This window comes from Hyperoodon ampullatus (assembly GCF_949752795.1).
Source record: "Hyperoodon ampullatus genome assembly, chromosome: 2".
In the NCBI taxonomy this organism is placed as follows: Eukaryota; Metazoa; Chordata; class Mammalia; order Artiodactyla; family Ziphiidae; genus Hyperoodon; species Hyperoodon ampullatus.
The window spans coordinates 193,241,619-193,259,719 of NC_136915.1; the positions used below are offsets into that span (position 1 = coordinate 193,241,619).

At 39.5% G+C, this 18,101-nt stretch overlaps 1 protein-coding gene across 2 annotated transcripts in view; it reads right to left on the reverse strand.

Annotated features, from left to right (window-relative positions):
• The window catches only part of ASPM (assembly factor for spindle microtubules), a gene marked incomplete at its 5' end in the record, with an annotated part of 58,649 nt that overhangs the window by 29,553 nt on the left and 10,995 nt on the right, over positions 1 to 18,101 (reverse strand). For both annotated transcript variants that reach the window (XM_079698146.1, XM_079698145.1), the window contains 11 exons: positions 102 to 323; positions 766 to 851; positions 941 to 1,086; positions 3,120 to 3,295; positions 4,049 to 4,179; positions 4,720 to 4,861; positions 6,862 to 6,929; positions 7,208 to 7,453; positions 9,103 to 9,249; positions 9,651 to 9,755; positions 16,461 to 17,952. In XM_079698146.1, coding sequence (XP_079554272.1) covers positions 102 to 323; positions 766 to 851; positions 941 to 1,086; positions 3,120 to 3,295; positions 4,049 to 4,179; positions 4,720 to 4,861; positions 6,862 to 6,929; positions 7,208 to 7,453; positions 9,103 to 9,249; positions 9,651 to 9,755; positions 16,461 to 17,952 — 2,961 coding nt within the window. The remainder of the gene's footprint in view (positions 1 to 101; positions 324 to 765; positions 852 to 940; positions 1,087 to 3,119; positions 3,296 to 4,048; positions 4,180 to 4,719; positions 4,862 to 6,861; positions 6,930 to 7,207; positions 7,454 to 9,102; positions 9,250 to 9,650; positions 9,756 to 16,460; positions 17,953 to 18,101) is intronic.

The window sequence follows — 18,101 nt, forward strand, 5'->3', positions numbered from 1 at the left end:
TCAACTAAATCATTTAAGAGCTTCAAGAAAATATTTCACATGCTAAGTTTGACTTTAACCAAAATTTATTTAAAGAAACTGGGCTAAAACAAAGAACTTACTTTTTTATTATAGAAGTCACAGACAGCATTTACCCAATCCATCAGTAGCTTTACGCTTTCACTGTATTGTTCAAAGTGACCACTTTGCCTTTTGTCTTTTTTCTTACTGATAACAGCATCAGAATGGCATGACAGTGCAGGCATTGTTCTCTTCATACTCTGTGTGTGCTTTAAAAAGTCAATTTCTTCCTTTAACTGATCTAAATTAAGGGAAATATCCACCTGAAATACGAAAAGAGGATACATATCTTTATATTTTTCATATATTATTTTTGACCCACAGAAGCTAAAGTCTTCTATTATCATGACTTTTTTTTTTTTAAGGCAAACACAATCTACGTGGAAGTGATGGAATGTGTAAGTGGTTAAGTGCCTGGGATCTGCGGCCACGCAAGTCTGGGTTCTAATCTCTCTGCTTCTGTTCAATGCTGAACCCTAACTCCAGTCTCCTCCCTCCCCTATGAAGTAATGACAATAGCTACCTTATAGGGGCATTGAGAAGATTAGACTGGAATGTACTTAAAGCAGTTACCACAGTTCCTGGGACAGAAGAAAGTCTAGCTAGTAATAACTACTACTGTTAGTCTTTATTTGATGCAAAATGCTTTTATAAATCAATATTGAAAATTGATAAAAAGTACAAAATGTACCAAACGTACAATACCTGAAAAGCCAATACTATCTTCCAAAGCAAAGCCAGAGTTTTTTCTTTGTGCCTGTCCACAATATCCTTAGATAGGATTGTATTTCCTGCAAATGGAAAGATAGTCCGTTAGCACAATATATGTACACATCAATTTTTAGTGAGAAGAAAAGTTTTATAGTTACTCAATTTTTACCATGCTCATCATTCAACTGAATTCCTCGTGATTTAAGAATTTCAAGAACAATGTCAACATTGTGCATCTTTTGAAGACGACTTATTGCAGGAATCCTGAGTTTCTTTGAGAGATTCCAGTTTCGTGTGAGAAGTTCCATGGTTCGCCTAACAATAAAGGAATTTTCAGATGAAACTGTTAGATAAAAACATACACGAAAAATGAACTTAATTTAAATAATCACCCACATCCATCTTCCTGATTTAAAGTGTTTTAGGTTAGAAAGAACCCAAAATACTATCTCAAAACTCTGTTGCTCCATAGTTAGCAAATAGAGTTATTTCTCATTTAAGTCAGGGGGTTAAGGTCTGTGAACAGAATGTAAGAATGAAAAATAAGATGCACACACACAAATGCACACAGGAACAGAAAAACAAGGTTCTATAGGGAAAGGAAAGGAAAATGGACATTTATTGAGGGGCTACTGTATTCTACACATCAAGTAAGTGCTTTCTTTTATTTTAGTCCCCATGGCAAATCCCACAATCAGGCATTATTATCCCATTTTTGGCAGATGAAGAAACCAAAGTACAGAAAAGTAAAGTAAATTGCCTGTGATCATAAAGCTAGTAATGACAGGACTAAGATCAGAACTGAAACCTAGTTTTACAGTTTCCAAAGCCATGCCCTTATACCTATACCAGATAAGATAAAAATGTTTAAGTGCCTACCTTAAGAAGTCATTTATACCACAGTTTAAATTCAAACTCTTAGTATCATCTAGTGTTTTACACTAGACAAAGATCCCTGTTTCCACAGGAAAATCAAGCCCCAACTGATTATCATATATAGTTAAAATTTGGTAGAATTGTTTATAGAACCATATTTCTAAAGGTTAGGAAGCAATGTACGATCATTGTAGGCCAACCACTCAGTCAACGTCTGAAGCGTTTCTGCAACACTAGACTGACTGTCACCTACAGCATCAGTGGATTAACCGTTCCCAAGTATCCTCAACTGACCTTGAAGACCTATGGTCATTTTGCTGACACTGAAGAAAACAGAAACTTGGTATGCAAGATCGAGTCTCTTAACTAGCAAGAGTTCCTGACCAATGACAAAGCATCAACACCCAACACTGGGAAGTCCTCAGTAACTCCTATAAAAGCACAAAAATGTCCTTCTTTGTTAAAATAGCACTGAACGTAAAGCCAATCACTGCTCCTCCTGGACAGTGGAAAAAGTCTAAAATCGTGAATTCCTATTGGCCAGAAAACAGATATGGTGGCTTGGATTTATGAAATGAAAAACTAAATATAAAAATAATATGGAAAACATTATCAGCAAACGCTCTGGCCTATATGGAAATTACTCAAGTGAGAGGAAGCTACAGTAAAGTTCAAAAGACTGTTACCTTGCCATGAGAATATATGATCAGAAAAGAAAAGAAAGTCCATGGAGATTTAATTTAGAAGGCAACAAGGGACATGCATGCTGTTTTTGAAGAACTGGGGATTCACAGAGATATAGGGATCCCTTCCTCACAAATGTCAAACGTAATATAAATTAGAGAGTTTCCTAGAAACAAGACGGATGTCTTCAATCCACATGTCCTAAAGAAGCCAATCAAGGCACAGTGTAAAGGCCACTCCTTCCAGAGCAGGCACTGGTAACTGTTGTCACACCAAAGCCAATGTTGAGGATTCCAGTTTGTTACTGAGGAAACAGCGTGTGATCTGAAGCCAGACATCTGGAGCTGATGTCCACCACCACTGTATAAAACCTGGGCAAGCCATTTTACGTCTTCGTCTCACGTTTCCTCACATGTAAAACCAGGTTAACACGACTAAAACTGGTCTCAAATGATGCACTCATGAACTCACTGCAGACTTAAAGCATTATTTAAATGTGTGATACTTTAATTAGTTCCATGCTTTCCCCAACTCCTATTCTGGGGTATCAGTGGTTCCTACTCAGACACTGTCACATGCCAGCAGGTAGAAAAAAATGTGGATAGGAGACAAGGTTTCTGGGCCTAAAACTGACACCATTTCCCCAAACTTATCCCAACTTTTTTAAACCCTAGATTTATCCCATTACATAAAGGAGCAAGAAAAATTGTGTATGTATAGAAAAACGTGTTTTCCAGAAAATTTTAGTCTATTATAGTGAGCAAAATAATTCCATTTCTTATACTTACACAAGACGCACCCCACACTGCAAGTCTACAGCAAGATTTGTAACAGCAAAATCAAATTCATCGAAAGGTGTCTGAACATGGTTCACAGGTAATCCCAGGAAGCTCAGGTGACGGGAAAGGTCACCTTCACCGCCTAGGAAGTTTCGTGAAAAAGCCAGAAGAATTTCTTTACTAGCCTATGGAAAAACAAGTGGCGGGTATTATATTCTAGAATTATAATTTTATTTACAATAAAAACATATTCTTCAAATCATTCTGTGCATATAGAAATAAAATTAATAGTAGTATAAAAAGACGGTCAGTTTCATATCCTATAGTAACAATGCGAACCTCATATATTTCCAATTTAAGACTTTTAAAGAAAGTGCTCATAATTAATAATACACTCTAAAAATTAGCATTAATTTTTTTTTTTTTTTTTTTTTTTTTTTTTTTGCGGTACACGGGCCTCTCACTGTTGTGGCCTCTCCCGTTGCGGAGCACAGGCTCTGGATGAGCAGGCTCAGCGGCCATGGCTCACGGGCCCAGCCGCTCCGCGGCATGTGGGATCCTCCTGGACCGGGGCACGAACCCGTGTCCCCTGCATCGGCAGGCAGACTCTCAACCACTGTGCCACCAGGGAAGCCCCCCTAAAAAATTAGCATTAATTTGATAACATACTAAATTACGAAAGAAATTTTCTCCCAAATTAATTCCTCAGAAGCACAGTTACATTCATTCTCGAATCAAAGTTAAGAACAGGGTGATATGCTGGTGAAATGTCAACCAACAAAAGTTGGCAGGGTTAGACCTACTGGGTAGGCATTCTTATTCTACTCCAGAGTCCTATTCTTTGGGAAACTCACTTTTTCTAAGGAGGAAATATACAATAAAAACAGGCAGAAGTCTTAAATGTGAAATATAAAACAAATATAAAATGAAAACTATACCTTGAACTCAGCATCTTTACAGAAGAGACAAGGATCATGATCAATAAGTCTGGAGATTTTAGCATAATCAAGGAAACAAACCAGCAACAATAGCTTTTTCAATGTAAACTTAGACAAAGCTTCTTCATGACCTGTAATAAAATACAAAAGAGTCTAGCAAGTTAACCTGTGCAAGTTTTTTTATTTTTTGGTTCTGAAATATTTTTCTATATTTATTTATTCTGTTGTGCTTTTAGTCTATATATTCCTACTGAGGATTCTTGAGATGCGTTTTATATTTTAAAGTCAAATTATCTTGGAATTCTTTATAAGATTATAAAACTCCTTATATTTATCTTTTTTTTGGCTGGGTTGGTTGCTTTGTTTTGGCAGGGGGAATGTAAATTAGTGCAGCCACTATGGAAAACAGTATGGAGGTGCCTCAAAAAACTAAGACTAGAACTACATATGATCCGGCAACTCCACTGCTGGGTATACATCCAAAGAAGACAAAAATGCTAATTCAAAAAGATACATGCACCCCACTGTTCATAGCAGCATCATTTACAATAGCCAAGAGATGGAAGCAACAACCTAAGTGTCCATCAACAGATGAATGGATAAAGAAGATGTGGTATGTACATAATATATAGACATATAGATATATCTGCAGTTGAGGCAGAACCACTTACCATCTCCATATAGATGAGGAACGGTCGGGTGCCTATACTCGGCTGCAATATCAGGATTCCAAAGCAAGCGATTCAGAATAAACATTGCCAACCCTGTGACATCACTGTTGTCTTCCAAAGGGATGAGTTCTCCATATATTGTCTAAAAAGAAATTCATGCTAAAGTTGGGACTGTGTCATCTCTGAGGATCACTGAGATGCAGAAGGGGAAAGACAGACAATGACGGTCTAAGGAACTGGTGCTGTTCTACGTCCTAGATAGTATGGGAATAATAGGAATATTTGCTACAACTCTTTGGACTGAACAAATATGTTTTGTGCAATTTTTAGTGCATATAGTATATTTCACAATGAAAAAGAGATGAAAGCTCATGACTAAGACAAATTCTTAAAAATCATGTGACAAGTAATATTTACATTTTAATTTTTTCCTTTAAGAACTATCAAATGTAGGCCTGTTGCTCAAATTTAATTATAACTGCCCCACAGATTATATCATGAAGGTGCAACAGACACGTAAATAATTCTAAACTTTCTAATAGTTAACAAATGGAAGACCATCTGTAAACCATGGTTTGAAACCATCTGGGACTCTCAGATCTGTATATAATCGATTAAAATATGTCATTAATTTAACATCAATATGATTATTATTAACGATTTTTAAAGCAATTAGAAAAAACTAAAAATATATCAAATTATATTTTATAATCTTACACTGACAAAACTAGACAAATCATGGAAAAGTATTAATATCTGCCAAAATACAGAAATTTTATCTTTATTTACTTTTATTTTTGGCCTGTGATGCTTTTTTAAGATCCTCAAAGGTCACACTCACTAGCAGAACCCTAAGATGTGGTGTAAAGTAGAATGTTTTGTCCACAATTATTCATCCCTCCCTTCCCTTTAAAAAGTCTCATTCCCAACAAATGGCATAGACTTGCTGTGTCTCTTGTGAGAGAACAAATATTTCTGCCTCATTTGTGTCTGGACAGATAATGCACTTTGGCCAGAAATATGTCTGGTAGTGATGCACACTACATGTAAGCAGAAGTTTTAAAAGGCATTGCCTGTTTCCACCGAACTCTCCTACGTTTTACCTCTGCCACAAAAAAGCTATGCCCCAAATAGACAGGTTCTACTTTAATTGAGGTTCTGGAACTATTTGACATGTGAAAGCACAGCCAGGTGATACATAATTTTCTAATTAATCTTTCACTGAAAGAAATAAGAAATTGAATTGAATTTCAAATCAATTGAAATAAGAATTAAAGTAAGAAGTCTTAGCAAGGACACTATCGAGCTGAGTGACCAGAGTAGGCTTCTTATTCATTGCCTCAATTCCTTGATAAATAGCCAGAATATTGTAAAGATTCCTTTCAGTACCAAAGATTTTTTTATTCAAAAGCCTAGAAGTAATTGAAGCAAGAATGAGATATCCCACATGACAAAAGTAAAAAGCCTAAACAAAATATGAGTACACCAGTAAAAGACTAAAGGAAATGGAAACACTGAGGATTGTAATAAAAGAATATTTTTAAGAGTCAACTCCTAGTGGCTTTCTAATTCAGTTAGTTTTAACATTCTAAATATTATTGAACCATGCACCATGTGAAAAACTCAAATTCCGATGACGTTTTCATGAGAGGTATTCCATCAAAATGGTTCCAAAGGCATCAGACTGGTGTAGATTCCAGTCCCGACCAGTCATTGGCATTCAGCGAGTCACTTAACATCTGAGCTTCTGTTTTGTCAGGGAAGTTGAAATAATAATATATACCTCACTGGGTTTTATAGAGATTTAAACTAGGAAATGTATTTACAACACCCTGGTATTGTCATTGGTAAATGCTCAGAAAGAAGCTAACTATACTTGTTATTACATCTGGTACCAAATTATATATTGTATATATTTAAGAAACTAACAGGAAAATTGCTATATAACAAAACGGCAATAATATATAATGATAGGGTCTATTAACCTAATGAGCATTTATTAAGGGACCTTAAATTTCATACTGAAAGATCAATTAAGCTAACCAAATGACTTTATAAGTGAAACCATCATTTTATTAAAGTCTATTAAAAGTATATAATAAAAAGATGTTTCTTTTTTCAAAAACTGAAAGGTGTACTTACCTCTAGGCCGATTCGTAGCCACAAAGGATTATATGACAACAACCAATTCAAGACTTTCTGCCGTTCTCCTGAAATACATGTGAAAAGGAAGTAAGGTCAGATCACTAACCAAATAGAGACAGTAAATAAAATTTCATGGAGAGAAATCAGTGGCCAAAAAGGAAAATCACATATATGAAATAAGTTAAAGTATACTTCCACTCTTTAATATACGTACATGATCACATTTAAGTTTGTGAGATTTTAGGCCACAAAGTGAAACCATGTACATATATTTGACTCTGAAATAAAAAATTTCTAGAGTGTTTTTAACCGATTAATCTCAAGATTTCTATAATCTTCTTACCCACATCTTTCCAGAGGTGTCTGTCTTTTCGAACAATTAACCGCCTAGCTTCAATTTCAATTTCAAGCTTTTTCATAGCTTTAACCATTTTTTCAGAAGTAAATAAGCGACACGCAGCACGACGTAATCTATTCAACCTGCAGCGAGCGGTATAAGCTCTGAGAGACACTTCATCCTTGGTAGGAGCTCTCGGGACACTTATTTTATGTTGACTCTCTACTCCCAAAAGAAGAGTGGAAGCATTTACTGGGTAAAAACAAAAGAAAGAATGTTTCTGGTTAAACAGTATTTATATACATTTTAAAACCCAGCAATAGATGCAATTGAAGATGGCCACGAGAGAACGTATTCCCCGCCCCTTCCAGCCTGCTTCTTCTCTTTCCCACCTCAAAATAAAGGTGTCACCATTCACTCAGAACCTTAGGCCATCCTACCATTGCAGCATCTTGGCTCTGCCTTCAAACTGTATCCCAAGTCTAACCATTTCTCACAACCACTATTGTCCAGGTTCCAACATGATCACCTCTAACCCAGACTAATGGGAGAGCCTCCCTGACTGGTTTCACTGTTTCCACCCTCTTTATAAATTAGAAAGCTAAGCTGCTAAAGAATGTGATTTGTTAAAATCAGTTAAATTTTGAAATGCAATTTGAATTTTTATAAAACACATTTTCTCTCAAAAAGAGAACTAAAAATCATGCTTTGTTTACTTTTGGAAAATAAAGAAAAGTGCCTCAGAGATCATCTAATCAAAGGGCCTTTTCATGTAAAATTCCCATACACACTTCTCTGACACTTACAGACCAGTGTCTGCTGGAACACTGCAGCAATGGAGAAAGCATCTCACTAAAGTCAGCCTGGGTGTTGCTTTGGCAAGTTAAATATTTTAAAGGGTTTTTCCTTATCTTGAGTAGAACTGATCCCAATACCAACTTCCATGGGAGAGCAGCCCAAGTGAAGCTTCCTTCTCTCAGGGGAAAACTCTTTAAATATTTGAAGAATACCATGTTTCCATCCTGTTCTATACTTGAGTTTTTCTCTTTTCCAGAACAAACACTGAAATATTTTTAAAATTCCCCATAATCAACTGGTTTTCAGAGCCCTCATAATTTTATACTTGTCTACAAACTCCTTAAACTAAGGTACAGTGGAGACAACATCCCTAATCAGGCCACACAAGACTTAAATTGATTCACCAGGACATTACACTTTATTAATGCAGCTAAGACTGAACTGGATTTCTAGGCAGCCATGTCTCACTGTTAGTGCAGATTGAATCTATACTAAAATAAAACCCATTCACTGCCAAGGCTAGAAATCGAACTGGCTGAGGAGCAGGAAGATAAAGCAAAAAGAAAAAGTAAAGTTCGGAACTTTCAGCACAAAATTCTCACCCGCACAATCTTGAGCATTTGTGTTAATGATCTAGTGAGCCATGCCATTAACTACAATATAATAAACATGTATAACTAAAGAATGAAAAATCACGTTAAAAAACTACCTGTTAAGGGACTTCCCTGGTGGCGCAGTGGTTAAGAATCTGCCTGCCAATGCAGGGGACCCGGGTTCGAGCCCTGGTCCAGGAAGATCCCACATGCCGCGGAGCAACTAAGCCCGTGGGCCACAACTACTGAGTCCATGTGCTGCAACTACTGAAGCCCGCGCGCCTAGAGCCAGTGCTCCACAACAAGAGAAGCCACCACAATGAGAAGCCCATGCACTGCAATGAAGAGTAGCCTCCGCTCGCCACAACTAGAGAAAGCCCATGCTCAGCAACAAAGACCCAATGCAGCCAAAAATAAATAAATAAAATTTCTTTATTTAAATATTAAAAAAAAACAACTACCTGTTAAAACAAAAGTATTATTTAATTTAAACATTAACTAAATGTTTACCTTCAGAAATATTTGTTTTTACAGTGAAGTCATCAGGAGTTAATATAAAATTTAGCCACCAAGTAAAGCCCTGTTCCTGCTTTTCCTTCCAGCGTTCATCATAAAATATGTTTTTTGCAGCAAACGGCATTGGGTGTCTAGGAATACCTAAGAATACAACTAGGTTATGGCATAAGAAATTTTCCTTTAAATTATTATACAATCTATAGCAAAAGACCATTTTTACCAGCAAAACCACCTTTAAAACACTGAACAATGTTTGCTTTTTTACTACTTGCTAGAATAGTTGAAAGCATTTTGGGTATAAAACGTAGTCAAAGTAAAAGAGAAAAAGTATGGCAGTACCTCCTGGTTTTTTAAAAATCCCAAGTAAAGTGAGTCAATTTCATTGAACTCTGAGAAAATATCCTGTTATTTGAATACACACTTTAACAATTTTTCAAAGCTTTTATTTGACAAAAAAGTATCAATTCATTTCCATTTGAAATGCAATTAATGCTTCATTCCATGTCAGTTTTTCATAGACTTTAAAGATATTAAACACTTGCCTGTTTTTAGTGGTTTTATGAAGGTCAAATTAGATTGTGCCACAGGAACAATGGGTTTTGTCTTTTTGTTTGTTTTAAAATTAGGAGTTCTGTGTCCTAAAGAATCTAAAATATGAGAAAACAGAAATAAAAAAATGAAATAAATTCTGTGAATGAACTGTTGTCAAGTTAAGATTTGGGCTCTCCAAAATCATATCCGTTTAGAAAATGCTGAATAAACACTATGTGCCAGGTTATGAACTCGGGTAATAAAACTTACGTCTGGAAGTTACAGATCAGAAGCTAAAATATATTTTGTGTCTACAGAAGCTAGGGTTCAGATTCAACCAGTTCACTGTGTGTGTATATACAGCAGACTCCGTGCTAGGTGCTGAGAATGCAGAATGGAAAGATGTGGTCCCAGCCCTCAGGAAGTTCTCGGTCTAGTACAGAAGTGTAGAAAGAATCACAATACACTATGGAAGAAGTAGACATGAGGAGTCACGGGACAAGGGGAGGGAGAGCTAAGTCACCTAAACAGCAGGACAGCCTCCTGGTGGGGGTGGCCCTGAGCTGACCCTGCAGTGGACGTGACACACCAGGAATGGGGGGCCTTTCGCTGAACTGCAAAGTGCCCAGAGCCAAGAACACAGATAAGAAAAACAAGACAAAAAAGAGGTTAGAAGAGGAAGAAAAGAATTCAATACTATTAAAAATAACAGTGACAGCTAATAGTTGAATACTTTGTGCCAGGCACTATCAGAGTCTTGTAATTTAGGTTACCTCATGCAATCATCACCAGAAACCTATGAGAAGTGCACTTTTATTCTCTACATTTTATGGAATCAGGATACTGGAGCTTAGAGCAACTAAGCCACTTGGTCAAAGTCACACATGCTAGTAGGTAGCAGAGCTGGACAGTATAGCTCCAGAGCCTGCACTATTATTCAGTTAGAAGTACCTGGTGGGCCAGTGAAGGATTAAAGTCCAGGCAGTAACACCATCATATATATTTCAGAAGACAGAATGGACAATGGACTGAAAGGAGTCAAGAGTAGAGATGGAAGCCAAAAGGAAGCTATCCCAGGGGCCTAAGTTAGCTATGATGAGAACTTAAAGGAACACGGAAGCAGTGGAGACAGATTAGAGAACAGTTATTTTCACAGCAGAACTAACAAGGCTTAATGTCAACTGACTAGGCAAGTGATGGAGAATGAGAGCCCCAATGGGTCCCTGTGCCTCACCCCGGTGATGAGGGAGATAGTGGGTGGTCCCTACAAATAACCTGTCCGAACGCAGTTCACTCCTTCAAAGGCAGGTTTCACACCAGCTTGCACTGCTGTTCAATACAAACAAGAAGTCAACTAATTAAAAAATGGGCAGAAGAGCTGAATAGACATTTTTCCAAAGAAAACATACAGATGGCTAACAGATACATGAAAGCATGCTTACATCACTAACCATCAGGGAAAGGCAAATCAAAAGCACACTGAGCAAATCACCTCACACCTGTCAGATGGCTGGTATTAAAAAGACAACAAATAACAAGTTTGGAAGGGTGTGGAGAAAAGGGAACCCTTGTTGGTGCAGCCACTATGGAAAACATTATGGGAATTTATCAAAAAATTTAAAACAGAACTACCAAATGATCCAGTACTTCCACTCCTGGGTACTTTCTGAAGAAATGAAAACACTACCTGGGAAAGACACATGTTCACAGCAGCATCATTTACAACAGCCAAGGTGAAAACAACCTAAGTGGTCATCGATGTTGTATACATATGCCATGAAATATTAATCAGCCATAAGAAAGAATGAACTCTTGCCATTTTCAACAACATGGATGGATCCTGAGGGCATCCTGCTGAGTGAAATAAGTCAGAGAAAGACAAATACCATAGGATCTCACTTACATGTGGCATCTGGTGGAAACACAAAAACAAAAAACAAACTCACAGGGCTTCCCTGGTGGCACAGTGGTTGAGAATCTGCCTGCCAATGCAGGGGACACGGGTTCAAGCCCTGGTCTGGGAAGGTCCCACATGCCGCAGAGCAACTAGGCCCATGAGCCACAACTACTGAACCTGCGCGTCTGGAGCCTGCGCTCCGCAACAAGAAAGGCCGCGACAGTGAGAGGCCCGCGCACCACGATGAAGAGTGGCCCCTGCTCGCCGCAACTAGAGAAAGCCCTCGCACAGAAACGAAGACCCAACACAGCCAAAAATAAATAAATAAATAAATAAATGTTTTTTTTTAAAAGAAAATAAACTTGTTTAAAAAAAAAAAACAAACAGATACAGAGAACAGATTGGTGGTTGCCAGAGATGGGGCTGGGGGTGGTGGTGAAATGGGTGAGGGTGTCCAAAGTTACAAACTTCCAGTTATAAAGGAAGTCCTAGGGGTGTGATGTCCAGTGGGGTGGCTGGGCGAGACTGCACTGTGCATTTGAAAGTTGTCGTGAGAGCAAACCTGAAAAGCTCCCACATAATAAGAAACAATTTTTTATTATAATTATGTATGATGAGAGATGTTAAGAAGAAGAACAACAACAAAAGAGGATACCTGGACGGAATGGCAAGAGAAGCATGGCTAGAATGTTGTTGAATAATAAGACAGCAGGCTGGATACGGGGAGGTCACATGAAGACAAGCTTAAATGACTGAATAAGGAGCTTGGAAATCGTCTGGTGACAGCAGAGGGCCACTGAAGGTTCTGAGGCAGGAGGCAGGTAAAGCCACGTACTGGACACCAAGTGCCTCGAGCTAACTGGCACATCACAGGTTTGAGGCTGGTGGATCTCCAAAACTGTCATCCTTGGTCGGTGCCCAAAATAAAAACCTCATGTCTACCGTTCTCTCTCTTACTCAAATCGCAGTAGGATAGAAAGACGTGGTGGAACATGTACATTGTAGACAGGGAGACCTGAGTTTAAACCGTGGCTCTCTTTTAGGAGAGTCTGTGACCTTGGGCAAGTTACTGGCCCTTTTGAGGCTGAGATAAGGGACTTAGAGAAGGAAGCCATTCTATACAGCGGGGACAATTAACAGCAAACACCCTGAGGGAAGAGAACATTGAAGGGTCAAGGATACCAAGGAAGCCAGGGTGACAGAAGCGAGAAGGACAGAGAGGAACGTCGGCGGTTGGGAGGAGGTTGGGGCAACACAGAGCTTCCAGGGCCTGGTGCATCATCATTGTAAGAACTTGGCTTCCAGTGAGACGAAAGGTCATCAGGGGTGTAGTAAAGGACACTGTTAGACCTACTTGAGAATGGACTTGAGGATATGGGGAGGGGGAAGGGTAAGCTGTGACAAAGGGAAAGAGAGGCATGGACATATATACACTACCAAACGTAAGGTAGATAGATAGTGGGAAGCAGCCGCAGAGCACAGGGAGATCAGCTCGGTGCTTTGTGACTGCCTGGAGGGGTGGGATGGGGAGGGTGGGAGGGAGGGAGATGCATGAGGGAAGGGATGTGGGAACAGATGTATATGTATGACTGATTCACTTTGTTATAAAGCAGAAACTAATAAAAAAAAATCATGTCACACCCACAAAATAGATTATCATGTAGTTCTTAAAATTAAAAAAAAAAAAAAAAAAAAAAAAAAGGACACTGTTAGAATCCACTTAACAAATATTTGAAAAGTATCGCCCTGGTTGCTCAGTGGAAAATAGACTCCAGAGAAGGCAAGGATGAAAGCAAGGTCTGTTAGGGGGCTTGCAGTGTCACAGACAGGCTCGGATGGTGCCGTCAGAAATGGTGAGAAGTGATCCAACCCTGAATGCATTGACACTTGGGAAGAACAGAAGACAGGATTTGTCGATGGACTGAATCTGGAATCAGGCAGACTGTGTGCATTTACAGAGAAAGGGTAGGAGAGAAACACACTTAGGGACAATCCCAAGGTTTGGGGCCTGAAATGAGAGGAGGTCATAACAGAAGTGCTGTGTCGGGAGTGATACACCAGATACACGTGTCATAGGAGTGGGGATAGCCAAAGGCTGGTTTTGGACAAATTAAAGATGCTCAATTTGCAGTCAAGTAGAAATATTAGATGTTGGATAAATAAGTCTACAGATTAGAGGTCCATCCCAAAGATATAAAATTGTGAGGCCTCCATGTACAGATAGTATTGAAAGCTGTGAGATGGCCTGAGATCATTAAGAGAATGAGTGGAAGTATGGAAAAGGTTCAGTGACTAAGTCTTCGTGTACTCCAAGGTTGAGAGGCTGGAGAGACACAGAGTGATCCACAGAGAAACCGGAGAAGCAGCCAGTGCCGTGGGAAAAGAACCAGGAGGAAGCGGGGATGGCAGGATAAAGCATTTCAAGAAGAAAGAGATTCAAAGCATCAGTCTGCCTAATAGTTCAAGATGAAGACTGAGAAATAACCACTGGACTCAAAGTGTGGGTGTGTTCATGACCTTGACAGGGAAAGTTTTAGTAGAGTCGTCAAAATCTGGTTGAAGTGGTTTCAGCAAATAGGAGAGGAACTGGAAACAGCTAACATAAGTAACCTTCAAAGTGATTTTTTTTACATTAGAAAGCACCTTTTAATTCAAGCATAATGTTTACCCGGAAAAGTATACAGAACTCAGTGAACTATCACAAAGTGAATACCTAGGTTCTTTCAAACAGTTTTGCTTAAAAGAAAGCAGAAGAAAGGAGCCCGGCCTGAACGAGTAAGTGGTATCAGTAAAAAGTCTTTGTTTCTTTAGGAGTTGGAGGTAAGAATGGCACATCTGTGTGTCAACCAGAAATGACCCAGTAGGGGGTAAAACACTGGAGATGTGGCAGAGAGAAGGCAGCTGCTAAAGCAACGTCCGTGTAGAGGGCATCGGGCTTTTGGTGCCGGTAGAGCCCGGCCTCACTGGGCATGCAGACCTTTCAGGCTGTAATAGGAGGGAAGGGAGCCGTGGATGAAAACACAGCGGGGTGGTGGCTGCTGCGGAAGTTTCCCGCAGTGAGGCAGGAAGCAGGTTGGGGAAGGAGCAGGGGGCCAGCTCCAGAGCCCTCCTGCCCAGGTGGTGCCCCAGCCCGACCACGTCCTACCCGTGACCTTAGGCAAATTACTCAGCTTCTGGATGTGTACATCCCCTCATCTTAAACATGTATTCATGACAACATCTACTCAGTATGATTGCTGTAGGTAGGTGTGAGAGGAGGAAAGAGCAAAGCACATACAGCCGGGGCCGCGGAGAATGCAGTCAGTAAATGTTCACTGCTGTTACCCATCCTGAGCAGAGGAAGGGGGTGCTCGAGAAGAAGGGAGGGGTGAGATAGGCTGCAGCAAAGTGATGAAGTCAATAAGCCAGGAATATGGAGCCAAGAGGAGCTATGGGCTTCACAGCCGTTAGTGGTCAGGAATTTGAAGACCAACCAGCAAGGTTCAGGCACAGAGCAGGCAGACTTGGACTGGGATTGGAATCTGCCAGACAAGCACAATGAACATAAGAGAGGTGAACAAGGGGATTATGAGGAACTGTGGAATCCAAGCTGAATAAGTAAGAAAGTGAGGATATAATGAGGTGAGAGCTGCGGAAATGGGGCTGGACTAGTTGGGTTTCTAGAGAAAATGCTGAGATCATAGTGAGGGAGATGCCTTTAGGACAGTGTGGCCTAAGTAGCCTGGAACTCACAAGCCAGGATATTGGGAGGCTCTCCTACAGGATCTTGAAATCATAAAGAATCATTGTAAAATAGAGGTTTTGGAGGAGGTCTCCTGAGCCAGATGTAAAAATCTCGAGTTAGCTCTCACTGTAACAAGGAGAACTCTGGTGGGAGAGTATGAAAAATGAACTTCAAGCTGTTTGTTGCTGTTTGCTTTCTTTTCATTTGTTCCTAAGGAAGAAAGGAGAAGCAATAGTCTGGAAGCAGATATGAGACGGCGGGCGGTCCGTTGTCCCACTGAGATACTCAAGGCCAGAGGAGCAGGAGAGAAGACAGCCAGGGCTGGAGAGGGCGGCATGAGGGCACTGTTCTCGGGGGAGGGCCAGGCTCAGCGTGGGAACAGGAGGGAGTAGCCAGAAGACAGGTGCTAAGGGCCGTGAGTCCACAGGGCACAGACCCTGTAAAGAGCTGCGGAGAAGGAGTGGACGATGGTTCCAGTCAGGCGGCATTCCAAGAAAAATGAGATAAAATACAGAGGTGGGATATTTCCTAGGAGTCCTAGAGCTCTTTTAAATTACCCGTTAAATAACCTGTGTGGTTTGTCTTCCTGTGGGGACCTTGACTGGCGTCTGAGGGAACTGGGGTTAAAAGGTCATGATGGGATTGGCCCTAACGGTTTTCAAGGCAGACAGTGGTAGTACGGCTGTGAGCACTAGGGAAGGAATGGTGAGGTTTTCCTCAGGTGCCTTGTCTTCATTCCTAAATAACGGCTGAGTAAAGGCTGAGCAGAATGATGTCCCCGGAGCCCAGGGAGTGTAAAGGCCTCCTCGGCACCCCCCCAGGTGGTGTGATGGGGCCAGGCATTCACTGGGTCCTCCCATCAGGACCTGGACTAAGGGGAGGCACGTAAAGTACAACACTTGAGGCGGGGGCCAAAAAACTCAGTCATCAAGTATTTTAATGCAATAGTTTTTAAAAATCAAAATTAATGCAGAAAAATCACGATGAACAAAACGTTAAAAGTTTAAAAAAGAACGAGATCACAGTGATTGAAGAATTCAGCCCTGCACTACGTTTGCTCCATCTTCCACTAAGCAAACTGGTAAATGAAAAGTACAAGTAAATGCAAGCTTATCGATAGCAATTTACTAAACCAAAAGAAACAGAAAATATGCCCTGCATAGCTATACTTTCATTAAAGATTTTATTAACAAGACTCACCAGTTTTCTTCTTCGGCTTTAATTTCTCTCTGTTGCTAATACGTTTCGAGGTGGAGGTTATCATTTTTGTGTTTTTAACAGTTGATGTTTTGGACTCCACAGGAGAATAATGGATCCTTTTGATTTCTTGTACTTCTGTGTATTCTGTAACTGTAACCTTCAAATTTGCATCTTCTGTGTTCCCCTCACTCTTTCTTTTACGAGCAACTAAAGCTACCTTTGAGGGAGGAGTTATCACATTTTTACAACTCTTAGGTCTACTCAGTATTAAATCTCTAGCTGGAAGAAAAGAATGAAAATCATCTTTCTCTTTGTGATCATCTGTTTCTTTTTCACACTCACCCACTACAGCACTGAGACATCTTTTTGCCTTCGGTTTATTAGCCTCCGTTTGGTTTTCTCTGGCACAAGTGGACTTTTTTTTAGTTACAGTGGCAGAAAGTATTGGGCGTCTCTTAAGAGGTTTATCATGGCTGTGACTAGAAATATCCTGAACTGCAGAAAATTTAGGCTGGTTCCGTTTCTTAAAAGTATAACAATTTGACTTCATTTCTAAAGCTTTGGATTCTTCAAAAGTAGCTTTTGGAGATTCTGAACCCTGACTTTCAGGAATACAAGGTAAAACTTCATTTTTCCTCTCATCCTGAGAAGGTTGTGAGGCCTGAGAATTTACATTTGATAATGGTGACAATTTACATGTTTGCTGAGATACACATATGTATGCCATATTATCTTTTAAAAATTGATTTGGGGATAGAATTGGATTAATTGACTCTGATTCTAGATCCTGATTTAGTCCATAATTATCATTTATGAAAGAATCTGGACTTAAAATTGTCCGATAAATTTCACATACACTTTTTGACTCCAAAATCACAGGCCTTGAATTACCTTTCACACACATACCTGGTGAAAGACACATCACTAATTCTTGTTCATTATTAGCTGCACGGCTGTTATTCACAAAGGAATCCGGACTTAGAAAATTTCCTTGGCTTTGTGTGATGTTCAAAGTTGAAGAATAGTTTGGGGTAAGACTAAGTTTACTGTTCTCTTCAATTTGGCCATTAAGATTATTTATGGAGTCAAAGGAAGTTTCAGTTATGACTTTCTCATTAAAATGAAAATCTTTTACAACGTTGGCACCTTCTACTTTTAATAGTTCCCCATTTTCAGATGCAGGAAGGGATGTGTAGGTAGTAGATCGACGGACAGAAACTGACAAGCAGGTCTCCCCATGGCACTCTTGGAAAGTGGGACTGATAGGTGATACGGGTATTTTATTTTCTTCAAGGATTAAAGAATTGTTTTCTGTTGGGGAACAGCTTTCGTTCGTAGCCAGATTCTCACATGCTTGTAGTGGGCTCCTAACTCTGTCAAATTTTGAGGAAACATTAAATGTTTTATTTACATTTTGAATATTTGAAATCTTCTGGTTATGACCTGAAGAGGCTGATACTTTCTTTTTATTAATGGTATCCCAAAGACTCCTCTGCAAAAATAAGCAAAACATACAGATTAAGTTGATAACTATTGAATAGTACCTTTAAGCAAAATTATGTATGCTACCTCAAGACTGTTAACAAAATAATTTTTACATATTACTATTTTCCTAGAGTAAATTACAGAATGATGAAAACT